Source organism: Pseudopipra pipra, chromosome Z (genome assembly GCF_036250125.1).
Source record: "Pseudopipra pipra isolate bDixPip1 chromosome Z, bDixPip1.hap1, whole genome shotgun sequence".
Classification (NCBI taxonomy): Eukaryota; Metazoa; Chordata; class Aves; order Passeriformes; family Pipridae; genus Pseudopipra; species Pseudopipra pipra.
In genome coordinates, this window is record NC_087581.1 from 54577918 (window position 1) to 54600523 (window position 22606).

Genomic DNA, 22606 nt, shown 5'->3' on the forward strand with positions numbered 1-22606 from the left:
GATAAGAACAATTTACTGGAAACAGAAATGAGATAAGAAAAAGAACAGGAACAGCAGCAATATTAATAACAAAAGTATACAGGAAGAGTGTGATTTATATGCAGAAAAAAAGTGCTCACTGACTGACCTGACCCATGCCATGCAGCTCCCAAGACAAAGACCAAACTTGCTGACAGACCATCCATGGCTATGTCTTTCCCTCAAGCCCAAGACAATGAAAAACTTCAGGGGACAAACTCTCTGGTGGGGACCAGTGTTATGCCACCTGCACCATTATGCCATTGCTCCCCAGCCATGATGAAAGATGGTATTGAATAGTACAGTATCTTGGCCATGCCCACAGAGCTCCAGGCTCCACCCCTTCATGTTCTTGGTCAAAACCAGGACAAAGGGCGAGTTAAGTTTAGGCCACCCTGTTTTTTTGCTGCTTGGCCATTTAAAAGAAAGAAGTTAATGTGACAAGTAATAGATGAGGCATTCAGTCTAGTTGAGGGGAATCACAGAACATCTGAGGTTGGAAGGGACATCTGGAGGTCATCTTGTCCAACTCCCTTGCTCAAGAAGTGTCACCTAGAGTTGGTGTTCCAGGGCCATGTTCAGGTGGCTTTAAGCCATCCCAAGGATAGATTCTCCACAACTTCCCTGGGCAATTTCTGCCTGTGCTCAGTCAAACTCACAGTGAGAAAGTTTCTTCTGGTGTTTAGGAAGAACCTCCTTTTTCTCATCTTATGCCCATTGCCTTTGGTCCTGTCACAGTGAGAAGCCTGGCTCCATCTTCTTTGCACTCTCCCTTCAGATGATATTATACCTTGAGATCCCTGCCTAAGCTTTCTCTGCTCCAGGCTGAACAGTGTGAAGTCTCCCAGTGTTTCCTCCTATGGGAAATACTCCAGGGACTTGTCATCTTTATGGTCCTTTGTTGGACTCTCCAGTATCTCCGTATCTGTTTTGTACTGGGAAAAAGTAGGTGTTGCTTCACCAGTGCTGAACAGATGGGAAGGATTACTACCCCCAGTTTGTTGGTAATCCAGTGCAGCCCAGGATACCTTTTACCTCTTTGTGGCAAGGGTACGTTGTTTGGCTTATGGTCAACTTGGTTTTCATTGGCACAAAAGGTGTTACTTCAAAGGTGCAGGACTTTGCACTTCCCTGTGTTGGACTTCATGAGGTTCCCATCTGCCCATTTCTTCACCTGTCAGGGTCTATCTGGATAGCGACACAACCCTCTGGTGTATCAGCTGCTTCCCTCAGCTTTGTGCCCTCTGCAAACTTGATGAGACTATACTTAGGCTAATCATGCAGATCACTAATGAAGATGCTGAACAAGACTGGGTTCAGTACTAACCTCTGGGTTACACCACCAATATGCCTCCAAGTAGACTTTGTGCCAACCACTCAGCTGGTTTTCAGTCCATCTAACTGTTCTCTCGTACAGCCTGTACTTCATGAGGATCTTATAGGATCTTTGATAATGTCAAAAGTCTTACTGCAGTTTTGGTAAACCTTGTCCACTGCTCTACCCCCAGCTACCAGGCCAGTACCAATTTTCAAGTTGGTCAGACATGACTTCTTGGTGAATCCATGCTGATTAGTTCTGATGACTGAAAATAGTTTCCAGGATTAGCTGCTCCAACATCTTCCTGGGGATCAAGCTGAGGCTTACCAGTCTGCCATTCTCTGCATGTTCTTTCAAGTTAGAAGTGACATTTCCTTTCCTGCAATCTACAGTCCCTTCTCCCAGTTGCCATGATCAGTCAAAGAGCAGCTGGTATTATTTTCCTGCTGTATTTTTCATATTGGAAAAGGGGCACAATTGCCAGTGGGCAGTGATAGCTCTTCTAACAGGAAAATTTAAGAGTGGGAGATTTTTTGGTTCATTAGAGAAGTGCAGAAACCATATTTCCTTTACTAAGATCTATCTTGTGAGTCATTCTCTTAATGTGCTTTCCTGATTCCTCTGAGAGGAAATGTATTTATGACACAGATTCAGGCATATCATGGTTTTTGTTACAGGATGGTATAAATATTTGCTTGCATCTACAGGACATTTCCAATCAGAGGCTTTCAAATTTATGATGGACCTATTCACCTTACTAAGTGCACGTTCAAAAACTTTGTGCCAACTCCAGACAGATTTACCAGTGCAGTTGGGTTCTTGATGAAAAATCCATGGCAGATGACACCAAAAAATAATATTTCTCTTGTGAAGTTTGATCCAAACGTAAGTTTATCACAGATTTTCCTTTAGTATTGTAAATAGTTTTCTTCTATTTAAAATAAGCAGACAAGGGCCCTAGGTCGTCTTTTCCATGCATGCCTACTCTAGAGTTTCTCTCTTGGTTGGCAGTCACCCAAGGTGTATCCTTTGTCTCCTGAGCAAAAAAAAAACCCAACACAAACAGAGGAAGGATACATTATAATAAATGATTCATGACTTTCTGATAAAGCTGAAAGGGAGGTTTTGGTAAGATTTTGTAAGATTAGGTATATCCTTAGTAATGAATTTTCAGTTGCAAATATTAATACTGTTCAGAAGCAAGAACTGGCCTGAGCCCATTACTAAAAAACAGTGTGTCTGGTTTGCAAGATTCCACTGTCTTTGCCATAAGGTTTTTAATAAACTGTCAAAGTTCTATGTTTCTGCAGATGTGCAAGTGTTAGTCTGTGCTTCACCTGAGGAAAAAAAATTAAAATTTTAATTGTTGTTGTCAGGTTTCTTTGAAAGCCTTCTTTGGAAAGCCTGGTCCCTGGTTTGAAGAAGGAGATCTGGATGGTGACAAGAACTCAATATTTCATGATCTAGATGGTTCAGTGACTGACTACAAGGATACCTATGTGGGCAGAATGGATAATTACTTGATTCAACACCCCAAATGCATTAATATTACAAAATGGAATGGAGTAGTTTGCAGTGGGAACTATGCACAGGCTAGTACTCTTGGCTTTCTGTTTGGGGCAAATCTACAACATGAACTGCTTGTGGGGTCACAGGTAGTACAAGAAATACAAAATTCCATATCTTTAGATTTCAAATTTTTTTTTACTTTTTGAATTTCTTCTATGTATATTACACTTTTTGGCCAATCGTGTCTTGTGTCATGTTCCCTTCAGCATGTGGACTGGGAGTACGTTATTAGACGCTGCAAGGTAAAAGTAAATGTGGATGCTTGCCTAGAGTTATATGTTGCAGCCCTATAGGCTAAAACATTTTTGCATTGGAGCTGTTGTCTTCCACTCAGGTTCTGTCTGCTTTTTTTTCACAGAGTGGATTTTAAGGGTTTATTTGGTTGATTTGTTTTCTGGAGATGTTAAATACCATCTTCTGAATACAGCTCTCACAGGTTTGATTCCCATTCTGGTTCCTGGTCTGTGTGGTCAAGTATCATAGCTGGTTCTTTTTTTTTTCTTTTTTTTCTCCTCCCTCCCCTTTTTTGTCTGTAAAATGGACAAAATCTACAATAGTTTTTCAAATAGTACTTTTATTCAGGAGATATTTGTGTATTACATAACTCGGAGTATCAAGTTGTAGCATTTTGGTCAATAATGTACTGATTCTGCTTTGCTATTTCATTTCCTTTTGCACACTGTCCAAATCTTCCACTTTCTTTTCATCCTCTTTAATATCATACAGGTTTATGTCCAAACCTGGAATGGACAGAATCTTTCCATGACTATCATCCGAGATGAGTACCCAGCCAATCCCATGGTTCTTCGAGGTATTAATCAGAGAGCTGCCTTTCAGCAATATCAGCCAGTAGTGATGCTCCAGAAGGGCTACACAATACATTGGAATGGAAAAGCTCCAAACGTCACCTACCTGTATCTCATTAACTTCAACAAGTATGTTTACTTCTTTTCATGTCTGTGATCAAAAAGGCACATTTAATGTGTGTGAGAGTTTGCCACCATGAAGAAGACTGAAGCTGAGGTTAGGGTTTTTTTCTTAATTACAAATACTAAAGTATGAAAAGCAAGAGAATAAGCAGTAGACCTCCACCTGAAGTTAAATATTTGTCCAGTACGCTGTCTTTAAGAAAAAACCTTTAGAGAAGAAAATGTACATATAGTGAAATTGAGCAGAATTGGGGTTGAATAGTTTATCATACTTGATGTTGTTGTCAGATAAACTTACTAAATGTCTATGAAGTATAAAAAAAAAGGTTCTGAGAGAATCAGTTACTATAACGTTTAATGAAAGACTGTGCATAGAGGGAAAGAATCATAGAATCAGCCAGGTTGTAAAAGACCTCTGAGATCATCAGATCCAACCTTTGATCCACTACCGCTGCGGTTACTAGACCATGGCACTAAGTGCCACATCCAGTCTCATCCTTAAAACCTCCAGGGATGGTGAAGACTTAAAGTAGAGAGGGGAAGAAAGATCTTCTGGTTGAGGGTTTGGGAACTTTTGTTTTCCTGTTGCTTGTTTTTGAAACGGTCTGTTTGCTGTGTTTTGACATCTAAACTGTTCCTACAATGATTCATACGTTTTACTTTGTTTTTAGGAATGACTGGATTCGTGTTGGTCTTTGTTACCAACCAAATACAGATTTTGTTATAGTTTTGGAAACCTTTCAGAGGCGGTCGTCTGCTCTGTCAAGCAAAGTAGAGCGCTACGTGCCTGTCTCTTCGATTACGGAGCTTGAAAAGAATCGATCAGACAAGAAGTTTTACTTTGACAACAGTACTGGGTAACTCCTTGCAACTTGACCCTGCTAGAAGATGTTGTTTAACCTTAAAATGTCCAGTTTGATAGTGTTAAAAGCAACTGATCGAGACACCTGTGTAAGAGGAAAGCTGTAGTGATGGAGCCTAAAGCCTCTTTGAAAGAATATTTCTCTTTATATGTCTTTACATCTCCAAAGTGCAGTTGTTGTCATTGAAATACTTTTCAAGAGAACTGCAGTTGCCAGTGATATTTCCTACCCCGTGTCTGGGGAAAATGTGGTATCTGGTGTGCTGCAGAGCAGTGCCTTTCAGGAGCTAATTTCTTAATCTCAAAGATTAGTGCCTTCTTGTTAAATTGAACATTCTAGAAATTTGCAAGAAGCTTTCTCTTCCAAGAACATTTAAAAACTATATTTCTGAAAATCCTAATCTGTTTTCAACTGTCTCAAAAGAACATAAAAAACCTAGGCTCTCTTTCAAAAGTGCTTCTGACAGTGGCCACTGAGATCCTTCTGAAAGGTTTAAGATACGGTCAGCTTTCAATAAATACAGTCCTGCATACATCACTTGTGTGTTTTGCAAACATCGATCTTAGACTTTTAATTTGTTCTCTCATTTATTTTGTTCTTGTCTGCTAATTTGTGTTTAATACATATGCAGATGAATGTAGTTTTTGAAAAGACATTTATGTTCTTTGTTTAAGACCTGCAGTGATAACTTGAATATGTAATAGAACTGCCAGTCTCTGTGTACTGTGGACATACTTGACTACTACGCCCTAAATTGCATTTCTAGGCACTTGCAATAGCACAGTTTCATTGTCCAGTGCTGGTACATGAAGCTGAATATCCAAGCAATTACTGCTGCATGTCTCTAAAGATGTTACGATCTAAGAAAATATTTATGCTCTGCAGTTTGGTTTTTGTATCCTGCAAGCCACTGATTTGAGGACTTTACTTCTTTGCAAAGCATCTGCATTCATATTGATGTCTCCTTTAATTGTTGGAAAATTCAGGTATATCATTGGAGACTTTCTAACGCTAGTAAACTGTAAATACTTTGAAAAAGTTTGGATAGAAGTGCAGAAGTGAATACTGTAGTTTCTGTGTTTCTGAAAATTATAAAATATAGCTGTTAAGGTTTAAAATAAATACCTCTGTTTCCACTGGTTAATTTAGATTATTTTTCCTCTTTTTGTTAGATTACTGTTTCTATTTCTTCAAGCCAAATATAATAGGGATGGTCACAGTTATTGCTCATCTCAGGGATGTGAAAGGATCAAGATTGTGACCAAAGATTCAGCAAAAGGGATAAGTAACTGCATGGCAAAAGCTTACCCAAAGTACTACCAAGGACCAACTATCATAAAGCAGATGCCAGCAAAAACTACTGTACCATGTACAAAATGTGGCACAACTCAGGTAAAATAAAATAAAACTTTTCGTGAACTGTAGATGCTCTCTACTCAGTTTTAGTCCAAATTTCAGTCTTTCATCTCAGAGTACTGAATTTACCATTTTGCACTGGTCACACTGTTAATCTCTGTATGCCAGAAGGTGGGAAGTCCATCGTAGTTTTTGTTCTTTTTGTCTTTTGTTCACCTCTCACTCAGTGCTACAGAGGAGAAGCATAGGTAGATCTGATGCCTTGCACTTCAGTATTGTCTATTCTCCATGGAGGATGTAGAATAGGTTTGCTGCAAAGATCTATGACCAACCTTCCTCCTCTATTTTTGGATCTCTGCTTATTAGCATGAACTTGAAATTGGATTACCATAAATAATGCCACTGACGTATGGATTCTTTTGCTTTCGAGCATGGGCTGTCGTAAACTGGCATGATAAAATGTTGAAGACACATCAGTAATTAACTGATTTGTTTGATATCTAGATGGTATTCACCAGTGATCCTCACAAAAACTACCTCCTTGTGCAGATTAATTCATGTGATGCAAAAGAATCAAGCAGGGGTCAGCAAGCATTTATATCTGTAAGTATTCTTTATGGTTTTCTTCTTAAATATAATTTTAGCAGTTTGTATTATAACAGTTGTATAGCTCTACATATAATGCTTACCTCAGTTTTCTTCACTTGAATGAAAAGATGGTTCATTGTTTAAAAACCAAACAGTCAAAAAGTTCATGTTTTACCTCAGAAAGCGAGGCTTCAAAGCTCCATTTTGTATTTGAATCCTTTTCTTCTGGTGAGAACAATGTTCCAATAAGGGAGAGTTTAAAATCTGAAGTTTCGTATTTAAGTCTGTGTGAGTATACATTTATGTCTTTTTTTGGAAATACATGAAACACACAACCTAACAACCTGTTTGTTAAATCCATGTTGTTGAAATTTTCCTTGTGCTAACAGATTAGCAAGTTAATGGGATGGGTCATGCAAGCCACTAAGCTTTGCTAAAGTCCTCAAAATGACAATTACTAAAGAATCTCTAGAGGTTTCTGTATTTGTCCTAGTGTGACCCCAATAAGCCTAGTGAATGCAATACTGTATAAAAAGTAGTTTAATTTGACTTTTCCATTCGCATGCTGAAGGAGACTTGCACATGATACTGAAATAGCATTTGCAGACACCCTTGCACCACAGAGCTTAGTCTGCATGTGCCTTTCGTTCTTCAGTGTCAGTGCGTTGGCTTGGTTGAATTATCCAGGCAGACAAATGTCATGTGAGTAGCATAACCTTAGCAACTGCAAACTTCTGCAGGACTGTGTTTGCCATATCCAGAGCAGTAAGAGCACTCACTAGTTAGTGAATGGGCTGTTGAAGGGAACAATTAACTGCACTATTGTCCAGAAGTCCAGGTGGTTCAGAATCTGAATTTTATCTTCCTGAAGCAGGAGCAGTGATGGAGGCAGGTCTTAAGTCACCCGAAGTATGCAATATCTCTGTAGAAACCAGGGACTTAAGGCTCCTGTGTAATTTTAGAAGTCCCGCTGGCAGCGTCCTCTCGAGGAGAAAATTGAAGAGATGTTAGGGAAAACAAGTATTTGTAAGGAAATTAGTATACCACTGTAAACACCTGAAGGAAAGTACAAAGATCAGTGTTTCCAGAGCCACAGTGCTGTCTGCTCTCCTATACGGATCTGAATCATGGGTCACCTACCGCCACCACCTGCATCTCCTAGAACGCTTCCATCAACGCTGTCTCCGCACAATCCTAAACATCCACTGGTCAGATTATGTGACCAACACATCTGCTCTAGAACAAGCAGCAGTCACAAATATTGAGGCCATGTTGCTGAGAATACAGCTGCGTTGGGCAGGGCACGTCTCCAGGATGAAGGACCACCGCCTCCCTAAGATCTTGCTTTATGGTGAACTTGCCACCGGCTGCTGCAAGAGAGGAGCCCCGAAGAGAAGATACAAGGACTCCCTGAACCAACATCTCAGCCTTGGCCATATTGACCAAGATAACTGGTCTACTCTGGCCTCCAATTGAGAGGCCTGGAGACACACCATCTATAACGGTGCTGATGCTTTTGAGAAAGCACACAGGATGACTCTCGAGGAGAAAAGACAACGCAGAAAGAATCGTGCCTCGCGGAATATACCACCTAAGGAGTCTTTCTGCTGTGCCTTTTGCAACCGGACATGTCTATCTTGTATTGGCCTTTTTAGCCACCAACGCGCTTGTAACAAACGTGGGCAGAGCCCTTCCCAAGTCTTCGTTCGCGAAGCCTAGCCGTGAGGATGATAATGAGTATACCACTGTGTCTAAACTAGAATAACATTAACACTGAATGTAGTAGAATTGCTCTTTGATTCATATTAACTTTAAGAAAGGAAGAAAAACTTTATTCTCTCTCTGTTTTTTCTCCCATTCAGGTCAATGACACCATGTTTTCCTTCAAGGATAATGGTATACTTACTGTTATAATAGATGCCTGCGCTGGCACAGTGTTGGGAAGCAAATTATTTTCTGGAATAGACATTAAGCATGTAGGTGGATATTTAAAATCTGGAATTCCACAAAGGTATGCGTAATGACCATTTATTTCCAATATGTCCTGTACGCTGTAGCTCCGTTCTCTGATGAGGATTTAACATAATGGTGTCTATACAGCAGCACTGAAAGTGAGCAAAAGAGATATCTAGGTTGAGGGAAAAGGGCAAACACAGGAGCGTGTTAACAGACAGTTTAGCCTTATTTAAGAAAATAAAGCAAATTTTGAACATTTTTGATTTTGTGGTATTGCCTGTCTTTCACCTTGTTTTCTTAACTAAACATCATGTAATAACGCTTCTTTGTGTAAAACAGTAACTTTTTGTTTAATAAGGACACTGGCAAGGACTATGTGAAAGATATCATATTGTTCTCTCTCCATAGGGAGAAAATTACTTATCATTAAAGAAAGATAAAAAGTTGGTGTCAGAAAAAAAATCACCATTCTAATATGCTTATTAGGGATTAATATCTAAACTTAATTTTTTGATACAAAATATTAAACTGTGTTTAAATACCACTTTACAGTGATTTTGAAGTTACATTTTAAAGTCAGTTTAAAAATGAAAAATTTTAGTACTGCTTTCAGAAAGGGTTGACTGTTTCCATGTCATGAGTACTCTTAAAGAAGTGGACTATGAGACCAGCTAGCTGTAAAGACATGTAGCAGAATATTAAAAAAATGTTGTGTTTATAACAGCTGCTGTCTCTGCACTGTTTCTACTGCAGGTCTATTGTTCTACTGAGCACAAGAGGTGATTTAGAAATTCCTAATAATTTAGCAGAAGCCTTAATGTCCCTGGGGACAGCGAAACCACCTTATCTTCAGAGCAACGGTTGGTGGAAATTTTGCACATTTTCTTTGACACCACCTTGGTCTGTGTGTTTATGTTGGCGTGGTGGGTTTGTCATGGGGTGTGTGTAAAGGATGCAGCTGGCGGTGAGTGGTTGCCAGTTTGCACTGGTGTGGGCTTCTGCAGAAACAGAGAAATGACTGTTGCAGTTCTTTGTGCCTGTGGATTATACAAAAAGAGTCCTGGAGTTTTTTCGTGAAGCCTGTATTTTGTGCCTCACCCAGCATATCTGTTTTTAAGCAATCTCCTGTGCCTGGCTAGTGTTTCCTGTTGTAACAAAATTTGAAGCTAGAAATGAACAGCTCTTGGTATTTTGAGGGATGATGACTTTATAAAGCCACATGGGGTAGCTCTTGTCCATTCAGAGCCTTGGCACAATTTGTGTCTCAGAAAGCAGGTTTTCTAGCTGTCCAATTAGCTGTGTTTTCAAATTAAGATTTCAGACTATTTAATATTGTATATTGAAAAAGGAAATTGCAAATCAGTATTTCCTTGTGAGGTATGTTTGTAGCTGAGAGTGGATTAATGTTCTGAATAATGTGGGGGAGAGAATTTTGAAGGAACATGCCCTTTTCTTCCTAACCGGTCATGTATTGTGCTTCAATGAGCTTGGCTGGTTTAGTAATGCTGAGCTGTTTTTGTCACAGGAAGCCTGGCCTTCCTGGGCTTCAGAGGAAGCTTTAAGCCATCCTGGATTAAGCTGTTTACTGGTCCTGCTGGGCATGGGCTCGTTCAGATAGAAAAGTATATCCCTTTACAACTGGAAGAGTATGGCTGTGCCAGAGCAATCAAAAGCCGACGGAAAGACCTCGAGCTTCTGAAGAAGGCTACAAGATCTCGTTAAAGATTTAAGATGTACATAAAAGCTGGGGAAAAAATGTGAACTAACTTATTTTTTAATTTATGGCATTTTAAACTATATTGTTACCCAAGTAAATCATGTTATTGTCTGACAGATGTTTGCCAGCATTGACTGCTTGAATGCCAATCTGTGCACCTTCTAGTTGTATAAAATATTAAAGAATTTATTAGTATTTGTATAAACAGGTTTCAGAGATTTTTCAGATGTTTGTATTTACTGTAAACGATTTTGTTCTGTTTATTACTCCTTTTGTATGTAAGACGGTGTTCATAAAAGCCTTAAATTTTTAATAACAGATGTTGGAGTGCATCTTGGATTACTTGAATGATTTACATTAATGTTTCCATAAGCAGCTTGAATTGATCATTATAACTTACACATTTTCCCTCAGCTGTTTAGGTGTTTTTTTAAGAGTTAATTTAGCAGTCAGCTTAGTTACATTTTCAGTCTGCTTTCCAGCATGTTAAAACCCAGTTTCCCTTATGCAGGTAGCTGATTTAAGGGGTTTTAATTGCAGTAAAATTTTTACTTTCTGTGTGAAAGATGGAGGGGGGAATTCAAAGATCCAGCCTGGGGCTGGGTGAGGATTGTGTACCATGCAACAGAGTTTTACAAGGCTATGTGTACCAGCATGGCATGCAGAACAGGAAATTACTACTGTTCTTTAGGATCATTGTTTATTATTCCCGCTGAATACACAGATGTGTCTGTGAGAGTTATTGTAGTAAATAGTCTAGATTTTAAGGCTGCAGTCTCGAGTACAGTTTGACTTCAGCTTAGTCTTTTAAAGCTTGTAGCTAGAAGGACAAAGCTGAGATTCTGTTAATCTCAATTTGTTAGGAAACTAAGTTTCTACTCCTGCAGTGATTTTTTTTTTTTTAATTTGATAGGCTATCCCAGCTTTAACTTATAAATAAACAGAAAGTGCTCTCAGTTCATTCAGGCATATATCTTCAGTTCATTCAGGTTACATCTTTTGCCTTAACTTTGATCCTTTTAGTATACTCATGTTGTTAATTCCTATTGACTTCATATTAAGTCTGTTTGATTTTTTTCTGGTTTTGTTGCAATTATTTGGCCCTTCCTGCAGATAGCGTGAAAATCATTTAGATGAACAGAGGCACAGTTGCCCCTTTTCAGGATCCTAGTCTTTGAAATTAAATTTCAGGGACTGTAAAGATGCATTTTCAAATAGGGAACAATAGGTACCATAGAGCTAAAATGTAACCCTAGTTCTAAAAAAACTGACATAATTCCTTGTATATTTTCTCATTCATTTTACATGTATCTACCATTCAGAGACTCTTTGTGCTTTGAATTCAAAATGCAGTGGCTGTTGCAAATGAGCTATATGCCTGTCTTCTCCAAAGAAGTTAAAAAACTGTGGGGATTTTTTTTTTGTGCTTTAAAGGAGAGGAGGCACAGTAGCAGACCTATTATTCTGTTCAGTTGAAATATGCTACCTCAGTGCTACAATTTAACTGCCTGGTCTAATGTAGTTTCCTAAGTGAGAAGGGAGGGGAAAGCAGCACAACAAAAGAGATGAAGTTAACTAATAGATTACTGACATTATTTTTATTGTAAAACCAAGCCAAATGGATGATTGTGTATTTTGCAGTTGCTTTAATATTCTGAGTATAAGTTGGTCTTGTAATGTTTAAAAAAAAAAAAAGATGTCATTTTGGTAGGGGAAGATGTGGTAAATCTTTGACTAGTTATAATGTTTGGTGTTATTAATGCAGGGCAACATGATTTAAATGCTCTGAGTGCAGTAGTGGTAGTGTTTGGGGATTTAAATGGCTTTAAGACTTCCTCTGTTTTGTGGGTTATGCTCAGCAAGGAAATAATGATGAGGTTGTGACCCTCAGGCTTGTGAGGTTGGCCATTATTTATGAAATTCTGCTGTTCTAAGCTGTCTAGTAAAAATTGTCCTTGGAAGTCTCAAGAATATTCTGATGTAGGGCTTACAGATGAACAATTTGACCTGAAGTTGAAGAATTGTCTTTTGGTGTAAATTTAAACACTTAATAAATGACATAAATAAATTCTTACATCTGACAAGGCAATAAAAGTTTAGGTGTCTTCTGTTCTTGTATCTAGTGATTTTATAATATGTGCTGTGTGAATAAAATAAACTATTTTGTTTCAAACACCAATTTACCTATGAAATTTTGGAGCATATCCTACTCTTCTTTCCCAGTATGCCTAACTTGTCTCTGAATGGAGACACTGATGGTGACTGAAGTTATGGGCCTGTCTCAAAACTCAGGCATCTCTTAAGTCTGAGCTGCTGAGTGTAGAGTAATATCAGCTTGCAAGGGCGAGCAGAGCAGCCCTCAGGGGCTTCCTGTCCATGTCTTTAACTACCTGGTGGGGGAGCAAAGAAGATGGACCCAACCTGTTCTGAATGGTGCCCAGTAGAGAACAAGAGGCCGTGGGCACACATTGAAATGCAGGCAATTCCACAAAAACAAAAGGAAAGTTTTTATACTGAGTGGGTGGTCAAGCAGTAGAACTGATTGCCAGAGTGGCTGTGGAGGAGCAGCTTTAACTAACCCTGCTTTTGGACAGCTCGTGTCCTGGGCCTTCTCTAGCAATGCCTGCCAGGCTGATGCTGTGGTTGTGGGCAGTAAAAATCACTAATGTGCTTGGCCTCTCTTTTCAAGCACTCCAACCACCATAGCCTGCAAGGGCTGAGTCACCCACTTTTCATGTCTGAAACTCAGTGAGACCTTAAAAGTGAGGCATCTCTGCCCTAAACCCATTCCAAAAGGCATTGTAATTTCCTCTTCATGCTCAGGCTTTGTATACAAATAGATTGATTTCCATTCCTTGCTCAAATGGTGTCATCATGCTGTAAAGAAATTAAAAAACAAGAAACAACAAAAGAATAAATAAACTACTTGGAGCAGGTAGCAGATTGACAAAGGCTCTCTCTGGGCAAAGGCACTGCTCAAAATTCATTATATGAGGAATGGGGAGACCTATCCCTAAGGGGCCGGGAATTATGGCAAGGATGTGCTGTAGTAAAATACAGATTTAGTTCTGCATATTGTGGGACAGGGACAGCTGAGGTCCCAGATAACTTCTGACACATGACATGAAAATAAGTTTTCCTGTTTGGGGCAAGTCCCATCATTTCCTCTGCTTCTCCTCAACTCCTTTTCACATTATGTAGGAAGAATGTAAATCTAAGGATAGTCATCCAGGTCTGACTGAAAAGCACACTAACTGGATTTGATGATAGCTGTATCTTATGGTACACTGCTCAGTGAAGGTCTTAAAACAGTTTGTCGTGGTTGTATTTGTTTAAGGTAATCCTTAGTGACTGAACATCTATGAAATGCAACGAAAAACAGTAGCATTTGAACTTCAAAATTGCATTTATGTGAGCTTTTCCCAGTCATTACTTTTCCACCTCTGCTGGTCATACTTGTTTTAGCACTTAAAGGGAAGGTTTTATCCTGGATGTGGCACTTAGTGCCATGGTCTAGTAACCACGGTGGTAGTGGATCAGGGGTTGGATTTGATGATCTCAGAGGTCCTTTCCAACCCGGCTGATTCTATGATTCTGTGATTCTATGATGCTTTCCTAGACTTCACAAACATATTTTTCTTTTCTAATGCCTTATCATTGTTCTGTGTCTTGGGCTAGTTAAAACTCTAAGATAATACTCAGTGTTCAAGTATATGAGGCCACCTTTGACTTGAGAATTTATGAGCCTTTTAATTTTATGGCCTGGGAATACTCCAATTTTGCAGATTAAATTTGTACTAACAATTGTAACTTGAAAAAACAAAAAAGCTTGTCTGGTCATAGAATTCCACCTCTACTTTTTTATGTGATGAAATTCTGAAAAAAAAATTATTACTGGATATAATGGAAAAAATTTTAGAGAGAGGAAACATTATTGCTGCCTTCTAGTACTTAAGGGTACAGGAGTGCTGAAGAGGGTCTTGTACAAGGGCACATAGTGATAGAACAAGGGGGAATGGCTTTAAACTGAAAGAGGGTAGCTTTAGATCAGATGTTAGGAAGAAATTCTTTACTGAGCAGGTAGTGAGGCACTGGAACAGGTAGCCGAGGGAAGTTGTGGGTGCCCCGCCCCTGGAAGTGTTCAAGGCCAGGTTGGGTGGGGCTTTGAGCGACCTGGTCAAGTGGAAGGTGTCCCTGCCCCTGGCAGAGGCAGTTGGAAGGAAATGATCTTTGAGGTCCCTTCCAGCCTAAACCATGCTATGAATCTATGAATTTTGGGAGAAAGCAATCTTGGGATCTCCGGAGATCAGCATAGCCTTTTCTGTTACATCATCCTGTGGTTTTTTCTGAACCCATACTGAAAAAATTCAGAGAGACTTGTGCTCTTTTTGAAAGGTTTGCAGCTGTCACATTCGGTGTTCTAGTGAGAAATTGGCTTGGTTGGATCACAGAGAAATTTCGAAGTAATCAATCTGTATAAGCTTTCTCCTTTAAGGCCAACTTTTTAACTTTTTAACTTTTTTCTATTGTATTTAAAAGTACAAAGCAGACTTAATTGCCTTGCCTGGGAGGCAGATTCTCTGTTTATCTTATTCCAGGTTGAATGGGTTGACAGATGAATATACTAATGTATAATCTTTTTCTGAGGAAATGTTCTTAAAACATATGAAGACCTGTCTTTAAGTATAATTTCTTCTAAATGGAAAATAAAAACAAAATGACATTTTGAGATTGTGTGTGCAAGTATCTAAGTAATAATGCTGTGATAGACCTGCTCTCACGGCTGGGCTTCACGAATGAAGATTTGGGAAAGGCTCTATCCACATTTGTCACAAGCACGCTGGTGGCTAATAAGGCCAATGCGAGATAGACATGTCCGATTGCAAAAGGCACAGCAGAAAGACTCCTTAGGAGGTATATTCCGCGAGGCACGATTCTTTCTGCATTGTCTTTTCTCCTCAAGAGTGATTCTGCATGCGTTCTCAAAGGCATCAGCAGCATTATAGATGGTGTGTCTCCAGGCCTCTCAATTGGAGGCCAGAGTAGACCAGTTACCTTGGTCAATATGGCCAAGGCTGAGATGTTGGTTCAGGAGTCCTTGTATCTTCTCTTCGGGGCTCCTCTCTTGCAGCAGTCGGTGACAAGTTCACCACAAAGCAAGATCTTAGGGAGGCGGTGGTCCTTCATCCTGGAGACGTGCCCTGCCCAACGCAGCTGTGTTCTCAGCAACATGGCCTCAATACTTGTGACTGCTGCTTGTTCTAGAACAGATGTATTGGTCACATAATCTGATCAGTGGATGTTTAGGATTGTGCGGAGACAGCATTGATGGAAGCGTTCTAGGAGACGCAGGTGATGGCGGTAGATGACCCATGATTCGGAACCATATAAAAGAGTAGACAGCACTATGGCTCTGTGATCTTGGTACTTTTCTTCAAGTGTTTATTACGCCAAACTCTTTTATGGAGTTTTCCGAAAGCACTGTATGCCTTTGCTAACCTGTTGTCTATCTCCCCGTCAATCTTACCATAGGAAGGTATCTACATTCGATATCATACTGATGGTAACCTATTCAACCTAAGGCAACTGAAGGCCCACACTAAGACCTTAAATCATCTTGTCTGGGAGCTGCTCTATGCTGATGACGCCGCCCTCGTCGCCCACACAGAAGTAGCTCTGCAGCGTTTAACATCCTGCTTTGCAGACGCTGCTGAGCTTTTTGGGCTGGAAGTCAGCTTAAAGAAGACAGAAGTTTTCTATCAACCTGCACCTCAGGAAGTCTTCCATCATCCCCATATCACCATTGGTGAATCAGTGCTCAAATCAGTCCAGCAATTTAATTACCTAGGTAGCATCATCTCCTTGGACGGTAAGATTGACGGAGAGATAGACAACAGGTTAGCAAAGGCATATAGAGCTTTTGGAAAACTCCATAAAAGAGACCTGCTGTAAACAGTTAGAAATACAATTCTCTTTCTATGCAGAATTTCCAGTGACATTTTCAACAGATACACTAAAATTATTTCAGGGTGTGTTTTGTGTAATTGGTAGCTTTTAGGGATGGATATCAGACGATGATATCATCTTTTTAATATCCATGAGGTTCTTCAGCGGAAGATGGTTTATTCCATCTGTAGGGTGTGAACTATGATCTAATACTTTTCCTTCAACTCTGGTGCAAATGTCTGGTGTATGTTCTCAGTAACAGCAGTCAACACTGCAGTTATCTGTGGTCTCATTCCTATTTCTGAGAAATTATTCTATGATGAACATCACTCAGAAGTCTATATTGCACATTTCTGTTTTTAGTTTTTTAATAGTGTAATACAGATTTCCATGTGGCAGCATGCTTTGTTTAAGTTTTTTTTTTAACATTCATTTATTGCTATCATATTTTTCTGTCTTTCATGAGAGTGAAATACAAAGTGTTAGAAGGTATGAGTATCTGTAATCACATGAATCTTAGCAGCATGCCCAATTGCCACTGGGTTCTTTTTGCAAGTGAGCAGATATATAAGAACTCATGTCAGGCTTTAATAGCTGGACATGAAAGAAAACAAATGAAGATACAAGAAAAATTTGTTCACAGTCTCTTTTCTCTAAAAGCCATTCACATATTTTTCCTTTTTCTTTATAGGGAGAGGGTTCTCTTCACCACTTTCAGTTCTTAAGGGCTGGGATGCTGCTCTGCTTAAGTATCAGATTCCCACAGAATTTTCCATTTCTGATATTTCCAATGTTTTGCTGCCTGTGAATTTCTCTGAGTAACTGTCAATCCTTCTTTTCCATTAAATCTGTTTCCAAACTATCTTAGAGAATGGGTTGCACCTCTCCTGTTTTCCCACCCTTATAGTGTACCCAGCCTGACTTGATTTTCAAAATGTAATCTGTCTCTTTGTGGTGGTGCATCCCCTCGCTGCCTCCTTGTGCTGCACTGATTTCAGAAATGCTCATTAGGCCTCGGCCTTGACATGGAAAATTACTATGACTAAAGCTAACTGTCTTGTGCCCATAAAGAGTGGTCCTAAGTGAGACCCTGTGAACTTCCCTGTACTACAGTGGCTATGACCAGAAATCTCCTTCTGAGTGGGCACCTCGGAGCAAGCAAACTTTCCATCTTGCCATACTCAGAGGATGCCACCAAACGCTGATACCCCCACTCCTCGAGGCTCAACCCTTCACATGTTGAGAAGGTGCAAAGGCATCCCATGTCAGTACTTCACTGAACTTGAGGGGATTTTTCGCAGGTATATGTACCTTTTAACTCCTTTAGGTCTGTATGCATGCAAGTGTGAATATGCCATAGCAAATGTACTGAGAATACTGCTCTCATATATTCTTAAGTATGTTAGATTTGTAAAGAAGTTAGACCTGTAAGTGAGTTACTGTTGTGCTTGGTTGTGCTTGTATTAAATTCAATAGAATCATTTGTTATATTATTTAAATTAGGCTCTCACTTGAGTGCTGTTAAGTTTAAGTGTTGTTAAAACCTTTAGGCCTAAACTGTTGATCAAGTCCGGGACTCATTTTGGCAAGGGGGTCCACTCTGAACCTTGTAACTAAATGGGAGAATCTCCCTTATTCCTTTTAATCTTTACCCTTTCCCATCCTTACCCTTCTTTTCATTCCCAGTCTCTATGTATGGAATTTTAGGTCAATTTTATGTTTAGATTGATTGATTTAGATTTTAGTCTGATTTTTCTCTATGTGCTTAACTATCCAGTAAATAGTAGAGTGAACTTTGCCAATGAACTCTGTCACCCTTTCTCTTTTATATTAAACCTGCTTTTACTGATGCCTTTGCCAGTGATTCCTTGAGCTGCCTAATACATTCATTTGTGACACTCCTTTAACAGAGTCATTACTCAAAATATACTTCTTTCTTTAAATTCTCTGGTCCCTCTGACTCACATTGTAGCAACATGTTCAAAATTAGAGAGATGCATAGAAATATCTTTGGCAAATAGACATCAGGTGTGGGACACTGTGTCACAGAATCACAGACTGCGTCAGGTTGGAAGGGACTGCAATGAGTGCTCTGATCCAACCTCCCTGCTCAGGCAGGGTCATCCCGGAGCACATGGCACAGGATTGTGCCCAGATGGTTCTTGAATATCTCCAGTGAGGGAGACCTCACAGCCTCTCAGTGTCAAACTGAAGGAATTAGTAGCTCAGAATTTGTGTAAAAATGTTGACCTCCACTACCTATTTTTGGGTGCAGTGTTGCTTGTTGAGTATCAAACAGGCCCTTTATAATCTGTGAATTGTGGGTTTGAATTCTTCCATAGCTATCATGTTTAATTAATTAATTAATTAAGCAGACTTTACAGTCCTGATTATGGAATTAGAGTGAGTGTCAAGATGAAACTTAGAAATATTGACATCCACTCTTTATAGAAAAAATTGGTTGGAGTTTTTTCTTATGATACTTCATTATTTTCCCACTTAAGTCACTGTGCACTCTTCCCCCCCCCGTCACATGCCCCCATCCCAGGCAGTCCTACACAAATTCCATGACATCGTTAGTAGTGACACATAAGCTCAGTTTTCAAAATGAAGCTAATAAATGAAGTTCACAATAATAAACATATGCTTAGCAGTTACTGATTATACAAGTAGTAAACCAGGGTCTTTAGTGAACTGCTGTTTCTAAATTTATATGTGTTTAATACATGAGTTTGTAAATAACTGTATTATTCTATTTCCCAAAGAATATCCTAATTTACAAAAATATTTTTTGTATGCAAACAGTTCCCTTCTTCTCCTGTGCAAGCGTGATGCTCAGGATCTATGAAAGAGTAAATGACATTACAAATTGCCAGGAATTTATACTGAGGTTGTTAAGGAACACTCATTGCTGGAGGGCCCCAGGGCATGAAGCCTCAACACAGAGCTTAATAGAGAAGCAAGTGCTCTGTTAGGAGCACAGTGTGGGGTAAATGTAAGTCAAAATCGTGTTTTCTCTCTCACAGATGGCTATACACACAGGACAACCAATATGTGAACCCACACCTGTAGTTAACAAAATTCTGGTCAAGGACTTAAAAGACCCAAACACACTGTGCCTTGATTGTAAACATTAAGAATTCTCAGACATGTTACACAAAAGTAATGAAGTTGAACAGAGACATGTCATTTGCTAGAATATACCTGCAAAGTGAAAATACATAGTGAGATGAAGTTTCTCGCTAGGCAGAGACACAACAGTATAGATGCAAGCAAATCCTTGATCTCTAAAGGCAGTCATTACCCATTTTAAATTGTCATCTAATAGATGTTTAACTTGTGAACAATGAGCTACATGCGCTTAAAGTCATAGGAACAACTGTTTGAATTCAAGTGCGGGGTTTTGTTCATAACTGTTGCAGAAGTAATTTGGCAATTTGTACTTAAAGAGAGTGTTTAATTCTGCTTCTCTTTTTGTAGTCTATTAACTCTTGCTTTAACTTCTACTACTTGTAAGCCAAGTTCTTACGTTGGATCTGTAAAACTCCATCATAAACAAATAATGAACCCAACTACATGCAGAGGAGCCATCTGTGAGATTTTCAATTAAAAGAAAAAAGAAAAAAAACTGAAAAAACCCTTTCTCAATGTAACAGGTAGCAAGAAATGTGTATGTGTGAGGGTGCTTACTGACTTTTGCAGATTTCTCTGCATCCTCCTTAGCATTGATACATTTGCTGTAGTACAGCTTGCCTGGATATAATTGTACCTAATTTTTTGGAAGACAGAAAACCAATCATACTGATAGCAAGAAAGTGCAGTCCATGTGTACATAATGCATTAGGAATGGGATATCCAAATCTTCAGGTCTGGTTTTGAACTCTAAGGCCATAGTTATATATAGAAATAGTTTAATTTCCAGGCAAGTCACCAAAGTTCATCCAGAAAGCTTCTTTTGTGGGGTGTGTGAGACTGTCCCAGAGAAAATGTGGGGGCGATCACAGAATACCCAGAAAGAGAGTTGATTTATCATGAAAGAGAATGAGTTTAGGAAAGAAATATCTGTAAATGCTGGCATGATTTTTCTTTTTCAGATAAAGTATGTCACAAACAGGAATAGGTTTCTGTGCAGGAAACAGCTCTTCCGTAAAAGGGGCCAGGGAACAGAGGATGTTAGGCCAAGGCAGTGGCCGAGCAAGTACAAACAAGTACAGTGGCTACTGATTTCCTTCCTCTGTTATGCCACAGCATAATTTATTGCAGAGCTACAGAGTAGCAATTGCTCCAGCTTTCAACACAGTTATCGCATCTGATTTCAGAAAGAGTTATGCATGCTCTCATCCTAACAGATGAGAGTGGCTTTATGGAATGAGACATTAGATCAAAAGGTAACACCTATAGAAAAACAAATTTACGCAGTTGAATATATTTGCTAGCAAAATAATTTTTCTGGAAATATTACCACAAAAAGGGAAGTTCTCTTCTGAAGGAGGAAGAGAAAGGTTGGCATGAAGAGAAAGGTTCAAGGAAAGGTTGGCATGAAGCTATGGAGTGTTTTGACCAGTGAAGTTACATTTTTGTACCTCCAGTTAGGTAGTGCTCATGAAACAAGAAGCTCTATGATGTGCAAAACCAAAATTTACTCCTATTGATTTTACAAGCGCTGCCAACAGATGCAGAAAAAGCCCTCTGTGCACATTTTGGTCTCACACTCAGAGAAAACATACACAAGCTCCCAGAAGCGAAGTAGAGGTGTCACAGCTGCCTGGCAGGAGCCAGCAGACAGAGAGAGAAAGGATGTGGCTGAGCAGCCCAGAAATAAAGAGAATCTGTAATCAAATATTTCTGAAGTGAAACATTTTCAAGTGAGACTTCTTTGAAGCACATTTTTTCTTGAGCCTTTAGGACCGTTAACTACTACAGGGTGTCTCAGACCCTGAGAGGCTTGTGCTTATTTGCAAAAGGTGTTTTTTGTGTGTCTCAGCTGCAGCCTTTAATGGTGAGTAGATAGGAGCCAGCCTGGGAGAGGTCACTTGCTATGGTGTTTACAGCTCCAGCATGCTTGGAACCAGAAGCAATTTACTACTTGGCACCAGTCCAGTAGATATTGTATCTTCTCAGCAAGACTTCCCTGCTAGGCAAAGCAACAAAGAAAAGTTTGCCATCACATTAACTGATTAAGGTGAAGCTTCTATAATAAAAAAAAGGTCACTTTAATTAATGGGTTAGTGGGAGCCTCTAAATTGAAATCTTGATGGAGGGAATTAGAATAACCTTTGGGTGAACCTAATTGGAGTTATCAGTTGAGCTTCACAATAAGAAACATAAAGCATGCATTGTCATGGATGCAGATTAAAGAGTATCTTGGGTGAGAGCACTGGGGAAATGAAGGAAGGATTAAAAGAGAGATCACAAATTATTCAGAAGAGATTTTTCTTAGCTCCCACTCCAATGTGAGCATTAAACTCCAGATGTTACTCAGATAAAGTCTCCAACAGATGTCCATTTTCAAACAAAAACCTGAGAGTAGGCTGTTTAATAAAATCTGAGGCTGTCAGTCAGCATGAGTGAGGATCATGGTTTAATCAACAAGCAGAGAAGTTCTCAGATAGCTCTGCCATAGCTCTCAAGCCATTTTACATTGTAATTGAAAAAACAACAACAGAACCTCAAGAGCTGTGGCCTCTTGAATAAAGTATGGCAACAATGCACTGGAAATTGAACTTGGTTGGGAGGTAAGAGTCTGGTTTTCTCAGTTACATAGGGTTTTGTTTTTTCTTTTAAAGCTATGCTTCTATCAAACATTAGTCTGTGGACCCTGAAGAGCAGATATGCATGGCAATAAAGATAGCTTCAGACTTTCAGTATCAGATTGAAAGGTACAGATGGAGACAGAGGACAGCAACTGCACTGGGATGTTTGCTGACAGCTGGTAAATGCAATAGCAGCCTGGTCCAAACGCACTATAGCTGACTCCTATGGAGTTGTTTATCCCTAACCCAGTGCCTACGTATCTGCTTTAAATACTGTGCAGGGGCACAGGCCCCATCCATTTCCTGGCACAGCATATCAGGAGGGGCATCTGAGTCCTTTCTTCCTTGCCTGTTCCAGAGTTCTTCCTCCAGGATCAGGGTTTTTTTAACAGATGTCAAATGCATTGTGAGAAATAGAAACCCAATCGGGCAATTTCCAATCAGAATTTTATTATATGATAAAAGCAATTTCAGCGCTGGGTGATCAGGGAAGGGGTCCAACAACTCCCAACGCCTGTCACACCCAAAGAAGATAGTTGTCCTACATTTATTTCCAGCTACTTCATGAATATTCATTATACATAAGCATAAAC

At 39.5% G+C, this 22606-nt stretch overlaps 1 protein-coding gene across 5 annotated transcripts in view; it reads left to right on the plus strand.

Annotated features, from left to right (window-relative positions):
* Positions 1-12408, plus strand: part of CEMIP2 (cell migration inducing hyaluronidase 2) — a 51352-nt gene extending 38944 nt beyond the window's left edge. For all 5 annotated transcript variants that reach the window (XM_064642071.1, XM_064642070.1, XM_064642068.1 and 2 more), the window contains 9 exons: positions 2044-2221; positions 2713-2928; positions 3632-3840; positions 4506-4691; positions 5870-6089; positions 6558-6656; positions 8504-8652; positions 9351-9457; positions 10123-12408. In XM_064642071.1, the coding sequence (XP_064498141.1) occupies positions 2044-2221; positions 2713-2928; positions 3632-3840; positions 4506-4691; positions 5870-6089; positions 6558-6656; positions 8504-8652; positions 9351-9457; positions 10123-10319 (1561 nt within the window). In that variant the 3' untranslated portion in view covers positions 10320-12408. The remainder of the gene's footprint in view (positions 1-2043; positions 2222-2712; positions 2929-3631; positions 3841-4505; positions 4692-5869; positions 6090-6557; positions 6657-8503; positions 8653-9350; positions 9458-10122) is intronic.
* The last annotated feature ends 10198 nt before the right edge of the window (positions 12409-22606 follow it).